The 17922-nt window shown below is 39.8% G+C and overlaps 1 protein-coding gene across 5 annotated transcripts in view; it reads left to right on the forward strand.

Moving 5' to 3' along the window:
* Window positions 1–17922, forward strand: part of MON2 (MON2 homolog, regulator of endosome-to-Golgi trafficking) — a 98416-nt gene that overhangs the window by 12719 nt on the left and 67775 nt on the right. For all 5 annotated transcript variants that reach the window (XM_018552918.1, XM_018552921.1, XM_018552920.1 and 2 more), the window contains exons 3-13: window positions 842–969; window positions 1806–1937; window positions 2891–3020; window positions 5141–5238; window positions 8907–9032; window positions 10482–10676; window positions 12306–12430; window positions 13552–13691; window positions 14588–14741; window positions 15782–16008; window positions 16486–16567. In XM_018552918.1, the coding sequence (XP_018408420.1) occupies window positions 842–969; window positions 1806–1937; window positions 2891–3020; window positions 5141–5238; window positions 8907–9032; window positions 10482–10676; window positions 12306–12430; window positions 13552–13691; window positions 14588–14741; window positions 15782–16008; window positions 16486–16567 (1537 nt within the window). The remainder of the gene's footprint in view (window positions 1–841; window positions 970–1805; window positions 1938–2890; window positions 3021–5140; window positions 5239–8906; window positions 9033–10481; window positions 10677–12305; window positions 12431–13551; window positions 13692–14587; window positions 14742–15781; window positions 16009–16485; window positions 16568–17922) is intronic.

Below are 17922 nucleotides of genomic sequence, written 5' to 3' on the forward strand. Positions count from 1 at the left end.
GGGAAGAAGAGACACTGGCACTCAAATTGGTAAGCAAACGTCTATTTATTGACGTGCAGCATAGCGAAAAATTTGCTATTTTTCCCGCTATGCTGCACGTCAATAAATAGACGTTTGCTTACCAATTTGGAGTGTCGGTGTCTCTTCTTCTTCTGTTCATGATTGTTAAGGCTGCCACCTGTTGACTACCGCAGCACCCATTTCTTCAAGGGATTTTCATGGTCAGGAGTGCGATGGGACCATGGACTTTCCTGTTTTTGAAGGTTCGCCTAGTGAGCAAGGCCAGTCAGGCTGGAGCACTGGGAGCTACCTCACAGTTGGTACCGTTGGGTATTTCTTTTTAAATTTCTGGCCTCTGCCTTCTTTATCATGATATAGTTTAAGGCTTGTTCACACCATGTCCATTGAACTGCAATTTTCTGTTTCCACCATACATGTGTGGTGGGAACAGGGCACATGGGAAACAGTTGTTTTCTATGTACCCTGTTCACACCATACATGTACAGTAGTTTGTAGCTCAATGGACATGGTGTGAAGAAGCCCTTAAAGTTGAGGGATTAAGCATTGACATCATCTGCTTTGTGAAGTGCTGCATGCGTGCACGCCACGTTATCTTTCCCACCATTTCCACTCATATTTTCCATGAAAAGCCTGTGACTTTGGCAGTAAAGACCCAGTTCCCCCCACTTCTTTACCCCTAATGTCTGCTCTTTTTCTATTATACTTATGCTTTATACTGCTTCCTAATTACATAACAATAGAACTGCTTCTACCTTCTATCACAGACAAATAAATGAGTTGTGTTCTTGACTAATCTACCTTTTTTTTATCATTCCTAAAGCTTTGAAGGAGAACAGTTCTGAAGTAGTTCAACCATTTCTCATGGGCTGCGGAACAAAAGAACAGAAAATCACTCAGCTTTGCCTTGCTGCTATCCAGAGGCTCATGTCACATGAAGTGGTATCTGAGGTATGAGAATTACAGACTTACTACTATTTACCTTAAAGGTACACTACAGTTAAATGAAAATGAAGCCTTGAGATGTATACTGGGAGCATAGCCCACCTGCTTTATCATTCAGTTTTTTTATCCAGGCATTGCTGTAATCTACTAGCACCCTTTAGACCCTTTGGTTGGTAATTTGGTAATCTGATAACCCCTACTTGTGATGCAGGAATGAACCTTTTCAAACAAACCAGAGGCTTCTTGCTGTCCCTCACAGCCACCAGTTACATTTAAACCTGCTTTGGAAATTTTGAATATTATAGGTATTATTAACATTAAATGGCCTCACTCAATTGTTTGGCAGGGTTTATGATGTTGTTTAAAACTTTATTCCTCATATGATTGTCTTTATTATGAAACACTGCACCTGAATGCTCAGTGCAATGGGCACTTATCTTCTAGCTGTTGACAAATTGTCATCAGATGACCTAAAGAACGAATCCAGGCCACAAGTAAATTGGCAAATTTCTAATGCTACCTAGAAATATTGCAGCTATATTAAAATAAAAAAATCCCTCTAAGTCTGCCTTAATGTATCCACTTTTTATTAAATCTATTGCATTCAGTTCAGCGAGTTTCTCACAGAGTGGGGCTGCAGCCTCCTGTCACTTGGATCTGTGCCAACCCTCTTTCATGGTCTAGTGAGTATATTGGTGAGAGAGAGGATGATACTGGATTCAGTGAACATGCTGGCATAAATGTTTATGAGCCCAGGAAAGAAAACATTACTAGAAATGTTACAGGATGTTTTCTTTAACATAACCAGATTTGTGCTTAAGATCTTTATTTATCTTTTAAAGGCTGCAGCTGGTAATATCATCAACATGTTATGGCAGCTCATGGAAAATGGTCTAGAGGAATTAAAGCTGCTACAGACGGTTTTGGTACTTCTGACCACGAATACAGTGGTTCACGACGATGCTCTGTCAAAGGTAATAGTTGTTCAGTAAACAAATCACTTAAAGCGCACCTTTACCCATATCTTTAAAATAACAACAAACACACCTTTAGAAATGTTTAGTAATGACAATCTACAAACACATACTTCTAGATATTTGCCGGCTTTGTATTCTTTGCACACCTTATTTCTCTTTTCTTCTCAAGTCTTCTGACAGTGGCCATGTTTACTAAGAGCAGATTACTAGTTCTCCTTTTACTTCCTTGTTTTCTGGCACACGTGATGAGACACGTGACTAGGACATGTGACCATGCATGTCATCTCAGGGGAGGAAAATGCCTTTCCCTGAGAACTCATGAGATTTCCTAGCAATGCTCAGCTGATCGTAAGGCAATCACAGTGTGCATTGCTTTGGCAAACTGAAGTCATTTTGCCCTTTCAAAGCAGGAAGTAAATGCTCTGCAAGTGTAACTATTTCACAATCAGAGCATTTTACACCTGACATGTCTATGTTATTATTAATCACCATACATAGAGGGATCCAATGATAGAATTTGATTTTTGTGTGTAAAGGTCCGCTTTAATGCCTGTTCAGTTATCCTTTAAAGTGCTTGTGTTTACTCTGTGTCTTCTTCAGTGGCAGTCATGTTGTCAATATTCAATGCCGTATAATCCTCTTATAGCTATATGTTCTTAAAGCCCAGATTTACCATGACGGTGTAGGTAGACTTTATACATGTCAAATATTGATTGGCTTTAGAGCCATGGCTCTGGTATAGAATCCTATTATGTTCACAGGAGAGAGAGAGAGAGAGTAGATCTAGAGCGAGAGTATAAATCTAGCACAGGATTCTGGAGATCTTCAAGGCATAAAGATTTGTCTGTTCAATGTATAATATGCTCTTTTGTCTTTTTAAATTTATAATGTAGAATATGTTATGCTGTCTTTTTCGAACCTTAGTAACACTGTTCATAATATGCTTTCAGGCAATTGTCCTTTGCTTTAGACTGCACTTCACAAAAGACAACATAACGAATAACACAGCAGCAGCAACAGTACGACAAGTAGTTACTGTGGTATTTGAGAGGATGGTGGCGGAGGATGAAAGGCATAAAGGTAAAACTAGACAAGAAAATGATTTTTTTAAAATCCTTTATATTACTGAAATGAAATGACACCTTCCCATTCTCATTAGAGGATTCTGCCACCATATGACGCTACATCCTATTTCCTGTACACGCATAGTGCATAAAGTGGCCACCCATATCTCAGTGATCAGCCCTGACCACCTGCTTATAGGACACATGGGTTTTACTCCTGCCCTCCTGTATGACATAAATGAGATTGTCATTTTTCTGTTTCACGGCTGGAGGATTCTGCCCCCATGACTAAATGGAACAGGAGACCACACACACCTCTTAGCTCTAACAGCTTTTTAGATTTTGCACTGCAACGCTGACAGGTTCCCAGCTCCAGCCTCAATCCCCAGGTCCTGAAGTTGCATCTGTCTCCAATTTGTACATCACTGCTGCATAAATGGTAAACTCATCAGTGTTCATATGGCCACACACTCTCTGCACCCTGGTTTGGTAGCTTGTCCAACACTATCCACAATAGATGTTGCAGTTCTCCACAGACTGTCTAAGGAAACTTTACTCATGTAATTGGACAATGTAAATACCCAGCAGAGCAGCATGGTTTAGTACAATGCCTGCTGCTCATCACTGCCCCGATCAAACTATTAAATTATCTTGAGGCATCCTATAGATGAGAGCTGAGTCTGGGCCCATTTTGATTAGGAAGTACTATGGGTCAAGCTTATATCCCATTATTTTATGGGAACACCTCTAGTTTCTCTAGTCATGCATACTGTGCCTGTTCTGGGAGACAGAGCTGCTGCTGATCCAGAACTTGGTTCTGTGTTTGGCTCCCAGGACAGCCTTTTGCTGTCATCTGACTTGCACTGGGCTGACAGCAGGAGCGCGCCTGCAAGAGAGCCGGGCACTGCCATTGATCAGACACTCCAGGAAATGTGGGAATCCTACTATACTTGCTTTGCTCAGAACATGATCAAAATAGAATTTTAAAAAGTGGGGAGACCTGTCTGTATTTATTATGCTCTGGTGACAGAGCCACTTTAACATAGCACTTTTTATTGAATAAAACCTTCGGGGTCTGTTTTTCCCCCCATAGTATTCACCCTATTCACCGTACTGTATTTTGCTCTGTAAAGGTTTGAAAAAAGCCACAATAGCAATAAAGTAGGATAGATACTTAAAGCCCACCCAGTACCTGGTGGTTCACCACAATTCAAGAATCAATGCTGTACATTATAGTACCCATACCTTGCACCCATGCTGATTGTTTTGTGCCAATTTTATTCAGCCGCTGTTGGATTTCTTTTCTGTTGAAGAAAGAAGTGTTCAGTGGTCCATTGGCGGAATGCCATTAGACCATGGTAGACAGTTAAGACCACTGCTCAGAATTCAGAGGTGTTCAGATTTACAGGTCTGTAAAATAATGCCCTGTGTGAAGAACATTAGTATGTATTTATATCAAATATAAATATACTTATAATGAGACTTTATGGCACTAAGTATGAATAAATCCGCACATCAATACTATTAAAGCACATAACGTTTTATTACAACAATGTTCTTAAAAACCTAGAACTTTTATTGTACACAACAGTATCGCATATTCAGACTGTTCAAAATACCCCATTTACCACTTCTTATCCTCAACTCTTACTCCTATCTGTGTAGGTTATTCTATCAACATATATCAGAGGAGCCATATACTAGGATCCAATTCTGATTGTTCTTTTCCAGATTTGCAATTTTTGTTTTCTTGGCAGTTATTTCTGTATAACAACAAAAATCACCAATGATTATTTATTATACCTAATCCCAACTAGGTTTCCTACTGTGCTGTCAATTTTTGAGGACCTCCATGAATTTGTCCATACACTTCTGTGAACATAGGTGATCATGTCTCTATGAGTTATCTAATACTTGACCCACAAGGTCAAATGCTGTGTTTGTACTGGGAGTTTAAGACCTTGTCTTTTTAGATTATGTGTTAATGGATCCTGTTAACCATTTTTTTTGTAATAAAAGCCAAATGTGACCTGTTCATGTTGGTAATTTACTAAAATGAATGTAGTTATTCTGGTAAAACATGAGGGTATTTGTTAGTGTGTGAAGGATGAAATTCTGTCTCTTTATTGTATGCAGATGTTGTGGAGCAGCCCGTGCCTGTCACTGGAAACAGCAATAGAAGATCTGTCAGCACTCTTAAGCCATGTGCTAAAGATGCATACATGCTCTTTCAGGTATAAGACTATGCAGAATGCTGTATTTCTCTGATGAACTATTGCAGTAGGCGACATATCTTTATGATATTTTGCTAACTCTGTTAGCCTTGCTTTATAAAATAAAAATGCAAACCCATAATAAATGCACTACACTGTGTTGCCTGTTTGCATTTTTATGTTTGTAGCCTTTACTGTGCTGCTGGGGATTCCACAAAAGCCTGTTTCTTAAGAATCCAGCTGTGTAAGTAGATTTGTATGTAAAATGTAATGCTGTGTTTGTTCTCTAGTTGCTGAAAACTTATTTCTTGGGTTGAGTGATATATTTTCTTTTCTTTAGAGTAAAACAAATGCACCATGGCTACCACCACCAAATAACATTATAATTATGCTACCTCTTATGCTACCATTAAAGTGACACTAAACCCAGGAGTTAAATCCTACAAATGCATTCAAGCACTTTTAAGGCCTGGTTTATTTCTGTGGCCCTGTTCACATCTGAGCATTTTGTCGCAATAAGCAAGGCGCCTGTCGCTGGAAAAAGTACATGGGCTTTTTTTGGCATATTACAGCTCGTTTTGACCTCATAGACTCAATAGGAAACGCTTGAAAATGCAGGTTTGCTGTGTTTTTTGCTTGCGTTTTACATGTATTTGCTCATTAACATCCATGAGCCACATTCTGGTCACAAAAACGTGTGACTTGATTTATGCGCATAAACTGCTAGTAGAAACACGCAAAAACACTGGCGTCTAGGTGTGACCCCAGCCTAACTATTAACAAAAATGTATCTTATTTGTGTATCACTCAGCTGTAGATCCTCAAATCATCTCTGAATTCATACTGACACTGTCCTTCCTTCTGGAGGGTGGCTACTTTTGTTCCCCATGGTCCCTGTGTGTTGTAAAGTAGCCACCACTCTAAGCTCACGCCCGTGATGAATTACAGTCTCACATTTAGTTTATTAATTTGTATTGAGATTGTAGTTTTGAGATTGTAGTCCATCACAGGAGTGAGCTTTACAACAATCACAGGGACCATGGGGAACAAAAGTAGCCACCCTCCAGAAGGAAGGACAGTGTCAGCACCAATTAGGAGATGATTTGGGCATCTACAGCTGAGTGATACACAAATAAGATACATTTTTGTTAATAGTTAAGGGACTTGAATGTATTTTTATGATATAACTCCTGAGCTTGGTGTCACTTTAAGTTAATGTCTTTCACATAAATTATAAAAATAGCTACAGTTCCTTATCAAGTATTGCCATTATTTGGGCTGATTTATAAATGGTCCACCCCGTGCATGGAGCTGAAGAGCATAGGAAATGTCTTTTGCTCCACAGAACCATCTAGTGATGTTAGTGCCATACGAATTACATCTGCCCAACATTTATTAATCAGCCCGTATGTGTCTGATGGAAAAGCAGCTTGCAACAGTTTCTGCTGCCTCGTAGCAACCAATCAAATCCCAACCTCAGCAGTAATAATACGAATGTAAGTTAGAATCTGACTGGTTGTTAGCAGGCATTATAGACTGTCGGACATGTTACCAATCAGGTAGGTGCAGAGGGTAATCCAAAAATCAGAAAATTTATTTATTTTAGTTTACAAAGTAAAGGGGCAACAGATATCAGATCATCATATGTATGAATTTATTCATGATTATTCCAAAAGTCCATCTTTGCACTGTGGAGTTATGTTGTAACAAAAATTTAAAGGAGAACTATGGGGGCCAGTGCTTTTTCCCATAGTTCTCCCCAGGGTCACGGGAGGACACAAACTAGCGTCCTCCGGTCACCCTAAGCTCAGTATACCGCGAGCTGTAGCTGTATACTGAGACCGCCGCAGCCGGGACGGATCCCGACATTACTGTCTGGATCCACCCAGCTGCGTGATTGACAGCTGGCTCTGTCCCCTCCTCCGTCCGTTCCGCCAGTCAGCGCTGGAGGATCGGACAGGGGAGGGGGGAATCCCTGCAGGGAGCCGTGAGTGACGGTCACAGCTCGCTGCAGGGAGATGATCAAGTGAGCGAACGCCGGTATGTGTCCTGATCTATTGAGCCGACCTGTGACAGTTTCATTGTCACACATCGGCTCGAACTATGAGGCTGAGTGATTTTCACTCACCTCATAGTTCTTTAAGCGCGTTTGTGGGCATGTTCTAAAATTTTAAGCATAAGCAAGTGTATAGGTGATCTTGTTTTATACTTGTGGCTGGTTTTAAATTTAGATGCATTGGTAAAAACCTGTTCCAACCTAGATATGTTTTGATACAACACATACACTGTTTAATACGTCATTGGAATTATCTGTTTGTGCACATATTCTCTAGTGTCTTTTATTTTACCTGTAATCTTTCCCCTTCTATCAAACTAAGCATAGATTGCCTGCACAGTCTTAGGGTGCCTTTATACATTACAAAACATTTTCTCAATCTAACTGGTTGCAGTCAGATTGAGGAATGATTGTATGTAGGCAAGTTCACAACCCTGGCCAGGCCTGCTGAGGGAAAGTGAATGGGTCAGGATGGAAGTTCCTAGCCGTTCACTATTGTTTCCACAAAGACAGACTGGCGCCTTCATCCCTTTTCTCTATAGCCAAAAGCATGCAGGCTCACCTAACGAGATCTTGCATGTTGTATAAAGATCTATCAGTAGAAAGATTGTTTGGCGACCATGTCGTGCATACACTGCCATCTGCTGTACGTAGGCAGCTTTAGAAACCAGGTGTTCTTGTCATTCGCTATTGTGATTTGCTAATAATTGGGAAGCCTGTCCAATAAATATAATGATCAGTATTCTGATCAGTACTCATATGTGCCAAAAAGATAATTCTGCAGTTCACAAAGAATGTGTCAATCTTTGTACACATCCAGTATCTGAGACTTCGTGTAATGCTTATAGTAGTTTGTGCAAAGGCTTTTTGCGTTGCTGCTCATTCCTCTGGACACGACTGTTAGTTTTTGCATTTTATATAAAGGCAGATATAACACAAGTATTACAACACTAGCACAACTACAAACAAGCTCTCTAGGAGTCGATCAAGTTTAGTATTTAAAACATATATTTAAAAATATAATGAAGTCCAAGTCTGCCATTACATTTCAGCTCCAAGCAAACTACTAATATAAAAGCAGTAGTAGTTGAAAAACATATATGTGAAATAATTTTACCGTCCAAAGATTCAGTACTTGTGTTCAGACAGTCATGTAAACCAGGCACACCCAACAGATGGCTCAGTCAAGTTTCTGACCTGCTTTGATGTTAAGCTGGGTAGACACCCCATGCATACTGGTTGGACAATTAATCACTATCTTTTTATTTCTGGCTACTTTTTGTTTCTGGCTACTTTTGAGTTATGCACTTGCCTAGAGCAGCCTTCCTCAACCAGGGTGCTGTGGGCTCCTGATGTGAAAGAAGGGGACTCTGATGTGAAGGAGGGCTTGTGCTTGTGCTCCTCTTTAAAATCCATACCAGACCCGTATCTCGTATAAGGGTTTACTATGGATTTTGGAGGGACCACATGTTGTTTTTTACAATTTAGACTGGGGTGCCTTGAGAATTTGCATACTTTTAAAGGGTGCCATGACTGACAAAAGGTTGAGAAATGCTGGCCTAGTGTAATGTCATACATTTAGTTATGTTGCATCTTGTATGCAAACTGTATGTTGCTTTTGTGATTTTCTTAGGATCTATGCCAGCTGGTTAATGCTGATGCTCCCTATTGGCTGGTGGGAATGACAGAAATGACACGGACATTTGGTCTGGAACTTCTGGAATCGGTCCTCAATGATTTTCCACAAGTTTTCTTACAGGTAAGTTTTAAAACATACAAACTTTGGATGTAACATTTGTTAAAAGGCAACGGACCATAATTGATGTGATAGTTGAATGCATCATTGCAGCTGACAGTTTACTGAACTATAGTGCTTTGCCCTTTACAGTAACAGAATACAGTAGCTCACTACATGTTTTGTATCTTTTAGTATGTTATCCTAGTTAGTAATGCCCGTGTAGCCCAAAACAGATATTAACTTATCCTAAACAGAAATGTTTTGGATTAGGAACAAGAATATGCCATATGAAATTCATAGCTACACTTACCTGCAGTTGTGGTTACAGAGATCAGAGCCTGCCACACATCATGAGCAAATTGTTGGGTGTTTGTGGTAAATGAGAATATTGTAGAAGTCTCTCAGCCATTGCTCTGTACTAGGTATGCACCGATGGCGGTTTTTCGGGATCGAGTATGAGTACAGATTTTTTTTTTTGGGTAGTCGTCAATACCGATACCGGAAGTCTCATTAAGAAAGCCTGACTAGACGGGAAGCCAGCTCCATGCTCCCTCCTCACTAGATGACGGGGGGAAGCATGGAGCCAGCTTCCCGGGTCAATCAGGAAGCCGAGGGGCGAGTCATTACCCAGCCCCGGCTTCCTGATTGGCCGGGAAGCCAGCTGCATACTCCCTGGTGACAAGGGTGCATGGAGCCAGCTTCCTGATACCGGAAGTTCCGGTATCGGGATACTCGCGAGTACTCGCCCAAATACTAGTATCGGTATCAGTGCATCCATACTCTGTAGAAAGTAGATATAGCAAGTCATAAAAGGCTGATCTGAATGTAAACTCTGCATCTAGAAAGCTATTCATATGCCATTTTAGTATCTTTACTTTATGGGTGGCTGTTTAAATGTAATTGTCTTAAGAATTGGTTGTTTGGACCTAAAAAGATTTCTGTTGCAGCTAGTTATGTTTAAATGTTTTATGCTTCCATTGAATGGTAAGTTCATCATGATTATTTAGGGCGGGGTAGCAAACCTCTGGCCCTCCAGCTGTGGTGGAACTACAAATCCCATGAGGCATTGCAAGATTCTCACAGCCACGACTCCCGAAGAGAGATGCATCATGGGATTTGTAGTTTCACTACAGCTGGAGGGCCGGAGGTTTGCTACCCCTGATTTAGGGCATCGTGGTTCTGCAATACGAGTATTGCAATCTAAGACACCTTTTTTAAACTGCCAATAAGCCTGATGAAAGAATCTTCTAGATTTGACTACACTTGTTTATGATCAAATCTTACTGTTTTTTTTTAGTGGGCTTATAGTTTACACTCAATTCATTCTTTGACATTTCCAGCTGATTCATTATTTGCCTGTAATTATATTATGCCTTTCTGGCTTATTTATTATGTTATATTCATGCTGAATTCTGTTTTCTTTTCTATGACGAAAACTAATTATAGTTACTTGATCTCTCGTTTTATCAGCATCAAGAATTTAGCTTCCTCTTGAAGGAAAGAGTGTGCCCGCTTGTGATCAAGCTGTTTTCTCCAAATATAAAGTTTCGGCAGGGCTCTGGCAGTAATTCTTCTCCTGCACCAGTTGAAAAACCTTATTTTCCTATTTGTATGAGACTGCTTCGAGTTGTTTCGGTCCTTATCAAACAGTTTTATGGCCTTCTGGTAAGCTAACTTGATGTTGTTTTCCTTTAATTATTGGTGTGCAGAACATAATTTGTTGTAGTTTTGGCATGTTCTGTACATGTATATAACAAATAATGTATTTAGTCTTCGTAAGATGTATGTAGCCTAAAGAGGGTTTTCATGGAAAAAATTAAAATGCCCTTTTGGTGGCCACTGGCTGTTATACAGTACACAGACTGTGAAGGATGTGTGCTGTTGTCCGTAGCAGGCTTGCTTGCTAAAGGAAATCTTGAAGTGACATTAAAGTCAGAATTTTTTTCCCCCTTCCCAATCCTGCTGTTGGGACTTGCCTTAAATGATGCCTCTTGATTCGATCATCTTCTCCTTTACTGTCCTTTTCCACTATCCCTCCAGCACTGGTGCGGGTCTCCGATCCAGCGCTGACTCCTCTGTCCTCCTCTCCTCTGATGTCCCATGGAGTCTGTGCGGGTGCATGCTGCTCCATAGACATACCTTGTGTCTCTCCTTGTCTCCTGGCCGAACATATGAAGTGCACATGCGCCTGCCCAAGCTCCTTTGCGGCCGCCCAAGACTCTTCAGATGTTCGGACGGGAGCGTGTGGCGATGACACAGGTAAGTTATTAAACCCCTTTTAAAAGTTTTTTTTTATTGTTTTTTTTATTTTTTTTGCATATACCTACTGCTTGCTAGCAGTAGGTATATGCAGAAGCCACTGAGCGTTAAATATGCCTTTTAAGTCATGTGTGTGTCTGTGTCACCATGGCATAGGTCCAACCCTAGAAAGAGGTTGATCCTAATAGTGGCTAAAGCGCTGCTGACCCAGCCCCTTCAGCTCAGAAGCTAAGGTCTCTTTTTAAGTAGGTTCACCTCTTTGTGAGGGGAAATTTAACAATTTTGCTGGGCATAGCAATATAATGGAAGTGTAAAGTAAATTCAGATGCAAGCACCACATGCATTTTTTTTTTTTTTTTATTGAATGGTTTTCAAACAATACAAATAAAACAAACTCTCCCTTTTTCCCCTCCAGCCTCCTTCCCATCCCAAACCCCAGTTCAAATATAAGCAATAAAGATATGATCTGACAAAACATCTCAGGTGTTCTCATCTGCTTTTCCCGACCAATATTAGATAAGTAATGGGTGCAGCCGTATGTATAACAAGAGATATAGTCGATTCAAGAAAGGTGAAATATCATGAAATAGGAGTAGACAAATAATATACAACGAGCTCTGCAGGTGCATTGATCACAGAAAAAGAGGGAAAAGTCTGAGGAGACTCAAACCTCCAACTAACATGCAGTACACAATTGTCAATCCAATTATATTTCTAGTCTGTAACTATACTCCACTTATTTAAAAAAAAAAGACCGCAGCATCTTTAGCCCGCTGGTACATGCATAAATCTTTTCTATTGGATAACTTTCATGGAAGAACTGTATTTGACATAATTTTTGAACTATAGATTATAAAGATGGGTGAAAACTAGAGCTTTGTGCGCTGTCTGCTGGGGAGGTGCCATGAAACCCCAAATAGGTGCTGTATATAGGTGTTTTTACTTGTGGTTTTAAAGCTTCCATTTTGGTTGTACACAAATGGGCATTTTACTTTATTGCGCTAGAATAACCTCTTGAAACTAAACTTTTTTTAGGTGACAGAGTGTGAAATCTTTTTATCGCTGCTAGTGAAATTCCTGGATGCTGATAAACCACAGTGGCTCCGAGCTGTAGCTGTGGAGTCCATACATAGGCTTTGTGTTCAGCCTCAGCTTCTCAGGTAAATTTATTTACACTCCATTTCACTTGTTTCTCCTCTTTGGTTGACTGTCCGTATTGACAGATTTAGTAAACCCTGATGCAGTAGTTGGGTCACCCTAACCCTGTGGTCTCGATTTTTATTTTAAAGATAAGTTCCAGAAGCAAATCTTGGTTTTTTTTTGGGACCCCTCTGTGTAGTAACATAGTGAAACCCCATAGTGTTTTCATGAGCATCATTTGCATCTCTGTTGCTTGCAATACTTTGTGTTCTAGAGTCCAGCCAGTGATATAGCTATTGTATTTGGCAGTAGCTTCATTTAGGCATTCACCTTTCCTGCAAGTTTTTAAATCCACCCTTAGAACCTGGCTGGATGTTGTTGATTTCCTTTAAAGTAGTACTAAAGGCTAGGTGTTTTTTACCTTAATGCATTCTCTGCCATTCCCCAAACTTCCTGGTTTTGGGGGAGACTACTGAGGGCAGGAGAGCCATAGGCTCCTTCTGCCGTCAGTCAATCTGTGACTGCAAGAGTGGGGGCATGGCTAGCCGCACACTGTGTGTGTCTATAGACGCACACGGCTAGGTGCAGGCACAGCCTTGAGCATGCACGCACGGTTGCCTCCTCAGTAGCCGGCTAGATGATGGAGTCACCCGTACATAGGGGTTGGGGCAAGCAGGTTGGACACCGCTCGAGAACAAGGAAACAAAAAAATTTTAAGAATATAAAAAAGCTTTTTAAAGTAAGTCTGGCCCCTATAAACAAAAAAAGTAAAAAAAAAAAAAAACCCCGAAGTTATAAGATCACTTTAATTTTAGCTGTGCAGAACATAATTTGTTGTAGTTGCGGCATATGTATGTATATATATACATACATACATACATACATACATACATACATACATACATACATACATACACATATATATATATATTGACTTGGAACCTCAATATTCAACACCTAATATCTCTAATTTTTCAAATCTATTGCTATTATTTTAGAGTACAAGCATCTTAACAGAATTCTCGTAGTGTTTAATGTAATTGTGTATTTTAATTGGTATTGTTAAAGTATGTTCTGACTTCTGAAGATACTGGCACTAAATCAATCAGAATTAATAACAAGAATACTTTACCACATCCAGGTCTTTCTGCCAGTCCTATGACATGAAGCAACACTCCACTAAAGTTTTTCGGGATATTGTCAATGCTCTGGGATCCTTTATACAGTCACTTTTCCTTATTCCAAGTACTGGAAATCCATCCATCACGTCTAACCCTAATGGTATTTTTTTTCCTTCTTGTGGCATGTTTAAATTTTTTGTCTGTTTTGGTGAAAACTAGGAAAGAAGTGATCTAACTGAATATTGTTTAAAAAATTAGTCTTCTGTTATCTGATCCAGTAATTCGTAGACTAAACATCTGGGATGCTGAAATCATTACCTAGCCATTTTTACATCTTTTTTTTTTCATGCAAGTGTCAGATATGGAGGTTTTTTTGTTGTTTTATATATCTTAATTTTCTCTTTTATAAACATACATATCCTCTTTACAGTGAAATTCAATTATGCCATTGTTCTTATCTCATTACAATACTCATAAAAAACAAGTCAGAGAAGATCATTAAAAAGCCGGTTGGGGTACATCCCTATACCTTTTTGATTAACTCATATATTATAATCTTCACTCACCTCCTTTTCAATTATGTTCCCTTTCCAAACACATTCTCTCCTCCACCCCATCCATTTACCCTCCAGTCCCCCTCCCTACCCCTGCCCCAAGAAGAAAGAAATGAAAAACGTGTCTCTGTCCACCCCCTCCTCTACATAACGCCAAGTAACCTCAAATATTGTGACACTTTAGGGGGAGCTTCTACTGTACTTTAACTGCTGATGATTTTTCCTGGTTCATACATCCTCTGCAGGAACAGATTGGGCAGGAGTGCCTTGTCTTACAGGCTAAAGTTTAAGTCCTTCTAAGTTTGGATGCCTGATATAAGTATGAGAACACCTTCAAACCATGAATTTCCTTATGTTATCAACTTAGATGAAAGCAGTGCTTGGGGAAGTCCATCTTTGCACTTCCTAGAAATACTATTAAGCTTACCCTTTTGATTAGAATTCCTCTGGCTCACTGGTATATTTGACTTACACATTTTGTTTGTTTTCTTCTTAATGGCAGCTAGTTCCAGCTCCGTTGGTCCTGCTGCTAATCAAAGCACTTCCGGAATGGTAGCAGCTGCTGGCAGTGCAAGTGTACTTCCTGCCTTTGAGTACAGAGGCACCTGGATACCCATCATGACCATTTCTGTTCAAGGCAGCGCCAAGGCAACTTAGTAAGTTTGAACCATTGGAAGATAGCTTTAGCCAGGTAATATATTTGCTTTGGTTCATGGCATTTCAATTTATATTTCTATACATACACAGTTTTTGAACCTGGTGTTCTGATCAACACGCCAGGCTCAATTTCTTGCAAGTGTCTGGATCCCCATTGACAAGACCTGTTGGTTTGGGCTGCATAACCCCAGTTTTGTTATTGCTGTTTGGTATCAATCCTAATCAGTCCCAGTTTAATTCTCTGTTTTGGGCATGCAGCCACAGCTGACATGCTAGAATTGGCGTAAGTGGGAAGATAGCAGTATTCTTCCAACCAATGAAACTTGTTTGAGCCAGAAAAAAAAATGATAATATAACACCATTTTTAGTATATTGGATTCTAGCCAAAAACATCTTTTACTGGAATGAGGATCTTTTTAAAAACACTTGAAGGTTATTATATAAGTGTCCATTTGGTGTACATATTAAGATACATTGGGGGGAATTTATCAATTTGGTCGCATCAGTGTCTTTTAAACTGTCACATCTCTGATTTCCAGTGCAACGGATTTATTATCCTAGTTCATGTTTCATTCCCAAATACCTTCATGAGGAGAATTGTCTCTAAATAGTCGAAAGCTTGCTGGGAATCTCCTGGAGGACAGCGGAATAGCCCTGAAGTGCTTAGCTGACTTGGGGGAATGAAGCTAAAGTATTTGTCCAATACTTTAGTGCTCAGGAGCACTTCTAGAATGTGCAACAGTTTTGGAGGTCTTTTAATGTCACAAAAGCTGAATGCAATTACTTCGCAGTTGAGAAATTAAGTGAAATGTCAAAAAACGTGCAGTGAGTCGCAAACATTAATATCTTGCAAGGACACTTCAAAAAAGACAAAAGGGATAAAACTTTGCGGTTAGTTAGCACGAGATTTTGGTCTTTGCAACAAAAAATGTTGTCGCAAACACATTCATAAATTCCCCCCATGGAATTATAAAAGTGCATTATATTTACAGTAATGGATCTAAAGTAATCTACCTATATTTTTTTTATTTTTTTTTAGTCTTGAAATGCTGGATAAGGTGGAGCCACCTACCATTCCAGAGGGATATGCCATGTCGGTGGCATTTCACTGCCTGTTAGATCTTGTGCGGGGCATCACCACCATGATTGAAGGAGAAATTGGCCAGGCTGAAACAGACTCTCAGATTTCAGCAGAAGAGACTCCATCACAAACTAGTGATCAAAAAGACCTCAGAACTGTGTCTGACCCACCGGAGCAAGAAGCAGGTTACTATGTGATATTTTGTTTTGGAGGGCCATTTCATTATTGCATATAGCCTTTACATTTTCTAAGGGGCTCATTTATAATGCAGAGTGAATAACTCTAGCTGCTCTCCTTTATACTCTAGTTGGCTATGCACACCGTGGCCCACTTTTTGCAGCCCATTCATAAATTGCGGAGCAAGATTTAGAACCGGCAGTACTGCACAGAGTTTTCTCTACTGAACTGCCCTTTTGCATCAATTTTGGCTGCATGTTTTTGTGTCTTAGCTTCTAAGGGAAAACTCCCCTGTAAGTTTGCATGCTCATGGACATATTCCAAACAGTGCAACAGTGTAGACGTTGTGTAGACGTTAGTCTGTTTTCAAGCTCTTCCACTGGGGCTGGCAAAAGACAACAAGCTGATGTACAAGACATTATAGTGCTGTAAATCTTTTTATATAATTGTATACCATATTTTTCTTTTTTGTCATTCTTGTTTAGTTGGTAGAACTGTTTGGGAAGAAATGATCAATGCCTGCTGGTGTGGCCTTCTAGCTGCTCTCTCTTTGCTCTTAGATGCAAGGTAAGATGTAAAACTATGGCCCATTACTGATTCAGATTGAAAACACAAATGGCAATATAGTGACAGAATGAAGGCATTGTCCTCTGTTATGAGACTAACTGGGAAGTGCTAAATGTGTGGCCCAGTTTAGGTGAAGATTGGTTTGCATATGCAATTGAGACTAAACGTCTCTGCACACGATTAGTGCTATAATACGATGGAGCACAGGGAGTTAGTATATAAATCAACAACACTGGGATCTGCATTTTTGTTTACTGTGTTTTAGATATGATCTTAGAGCAGAACTGCAGCTTTACAATCACTACAACTATGAATAGTAAACAAAATTGTAAATAAAAATGCTAAGAAATTCAGTATAACAATGCACTGTGTCCTTATTTGTTATCACCTTCTCCTAATCCTATGTGACCCATCTTCCTTTATGTTGTTTGCTAGTATTCAATGTCCCCTGACTTGTATAGCAAAATGTATTCTTCAGAAAGATGTCCACAATGCATAGAGGGCTGACATTAAATTTAGGCTATGTTTCCATTTGGTTATCTTTCATTGTAATATTTTCCCATCTTAGGCTATCCTTGATCCATTATTTCCATTATTATTTGGCAGAATTACAGGGAAAATGAGGACTACCAGTTTGCTGCCCTTGGCTGGGGGGCTATAATCTGATTGTAGGATAAAGAAGCCATGCATAATATAAAATTAAGATAGGTATTACCTTGCCAGTTTTACCTACCCTAAATTTGATTTTGTTGTTTACCTGGGGTCCCGCTTAAATGCAAATAAAATGATCAAAGCATGTGTATAGTGTTTAACCAGTTGCAGACTTTAGTTGTGCTGCATATTGCGTATGGCCCAAAAAACGTTGCTCCCGATCCCTCCCCTCCTGCTTGTGCTCCCTTTCTGCTTTTACTTGAAAATCCCCGCTGTCAAAATGACACCCGGGACTTGAACAGTGTTTGTAATTAATATTTATTATATATGGAGACTGCTTTTTCCTTGGCAGTACTGCACAATGAATGTTCTTTTCTTTTTTGCTCTCAAAGCGAGGCTGGAAACAATACAAGATTGGTTTGACTCTCTGTTCACTAAGAGTGGCTGATCCCAGTCAAATTGTCTGCAGCAATTGGAAGAGAATTGGGTCATGTAAGCTGGAAAGGAATCAGATGTTTCAACTTTAACTAGAACAAAATATTGCCCTTCTTATGCAAAGAGGGTAACAAGGGGCAGGGCAAGCCCTAGGAATCAAAGACTGAAATATTTCTGAACTGCTGCTGTTCCCCAATACCTGCCTGTTGGAAGCCCAGTAATCCTGGGTGATCTTTTTAAGTATACCAATACAGCCACTACAAGCAGTG

The sequence above is a fragment of the Nanorana parkeri genome, unplaced genomic scaffold, assembly GCF_000935625.1.
Source record: "Nanorana parkeri isolate BGI_ZX_2015 unplaced genomic scaffold, ASM93562v1 scaffold101, whole genome shotgun sequence".
Classification (NCBI taxonomy): domain Eukaryota; kingdom Metazoa; phylum Chordata; class Amphibia; order Anura; family Dicroglossidae; genus Nanorana; species Nanorana parkeri.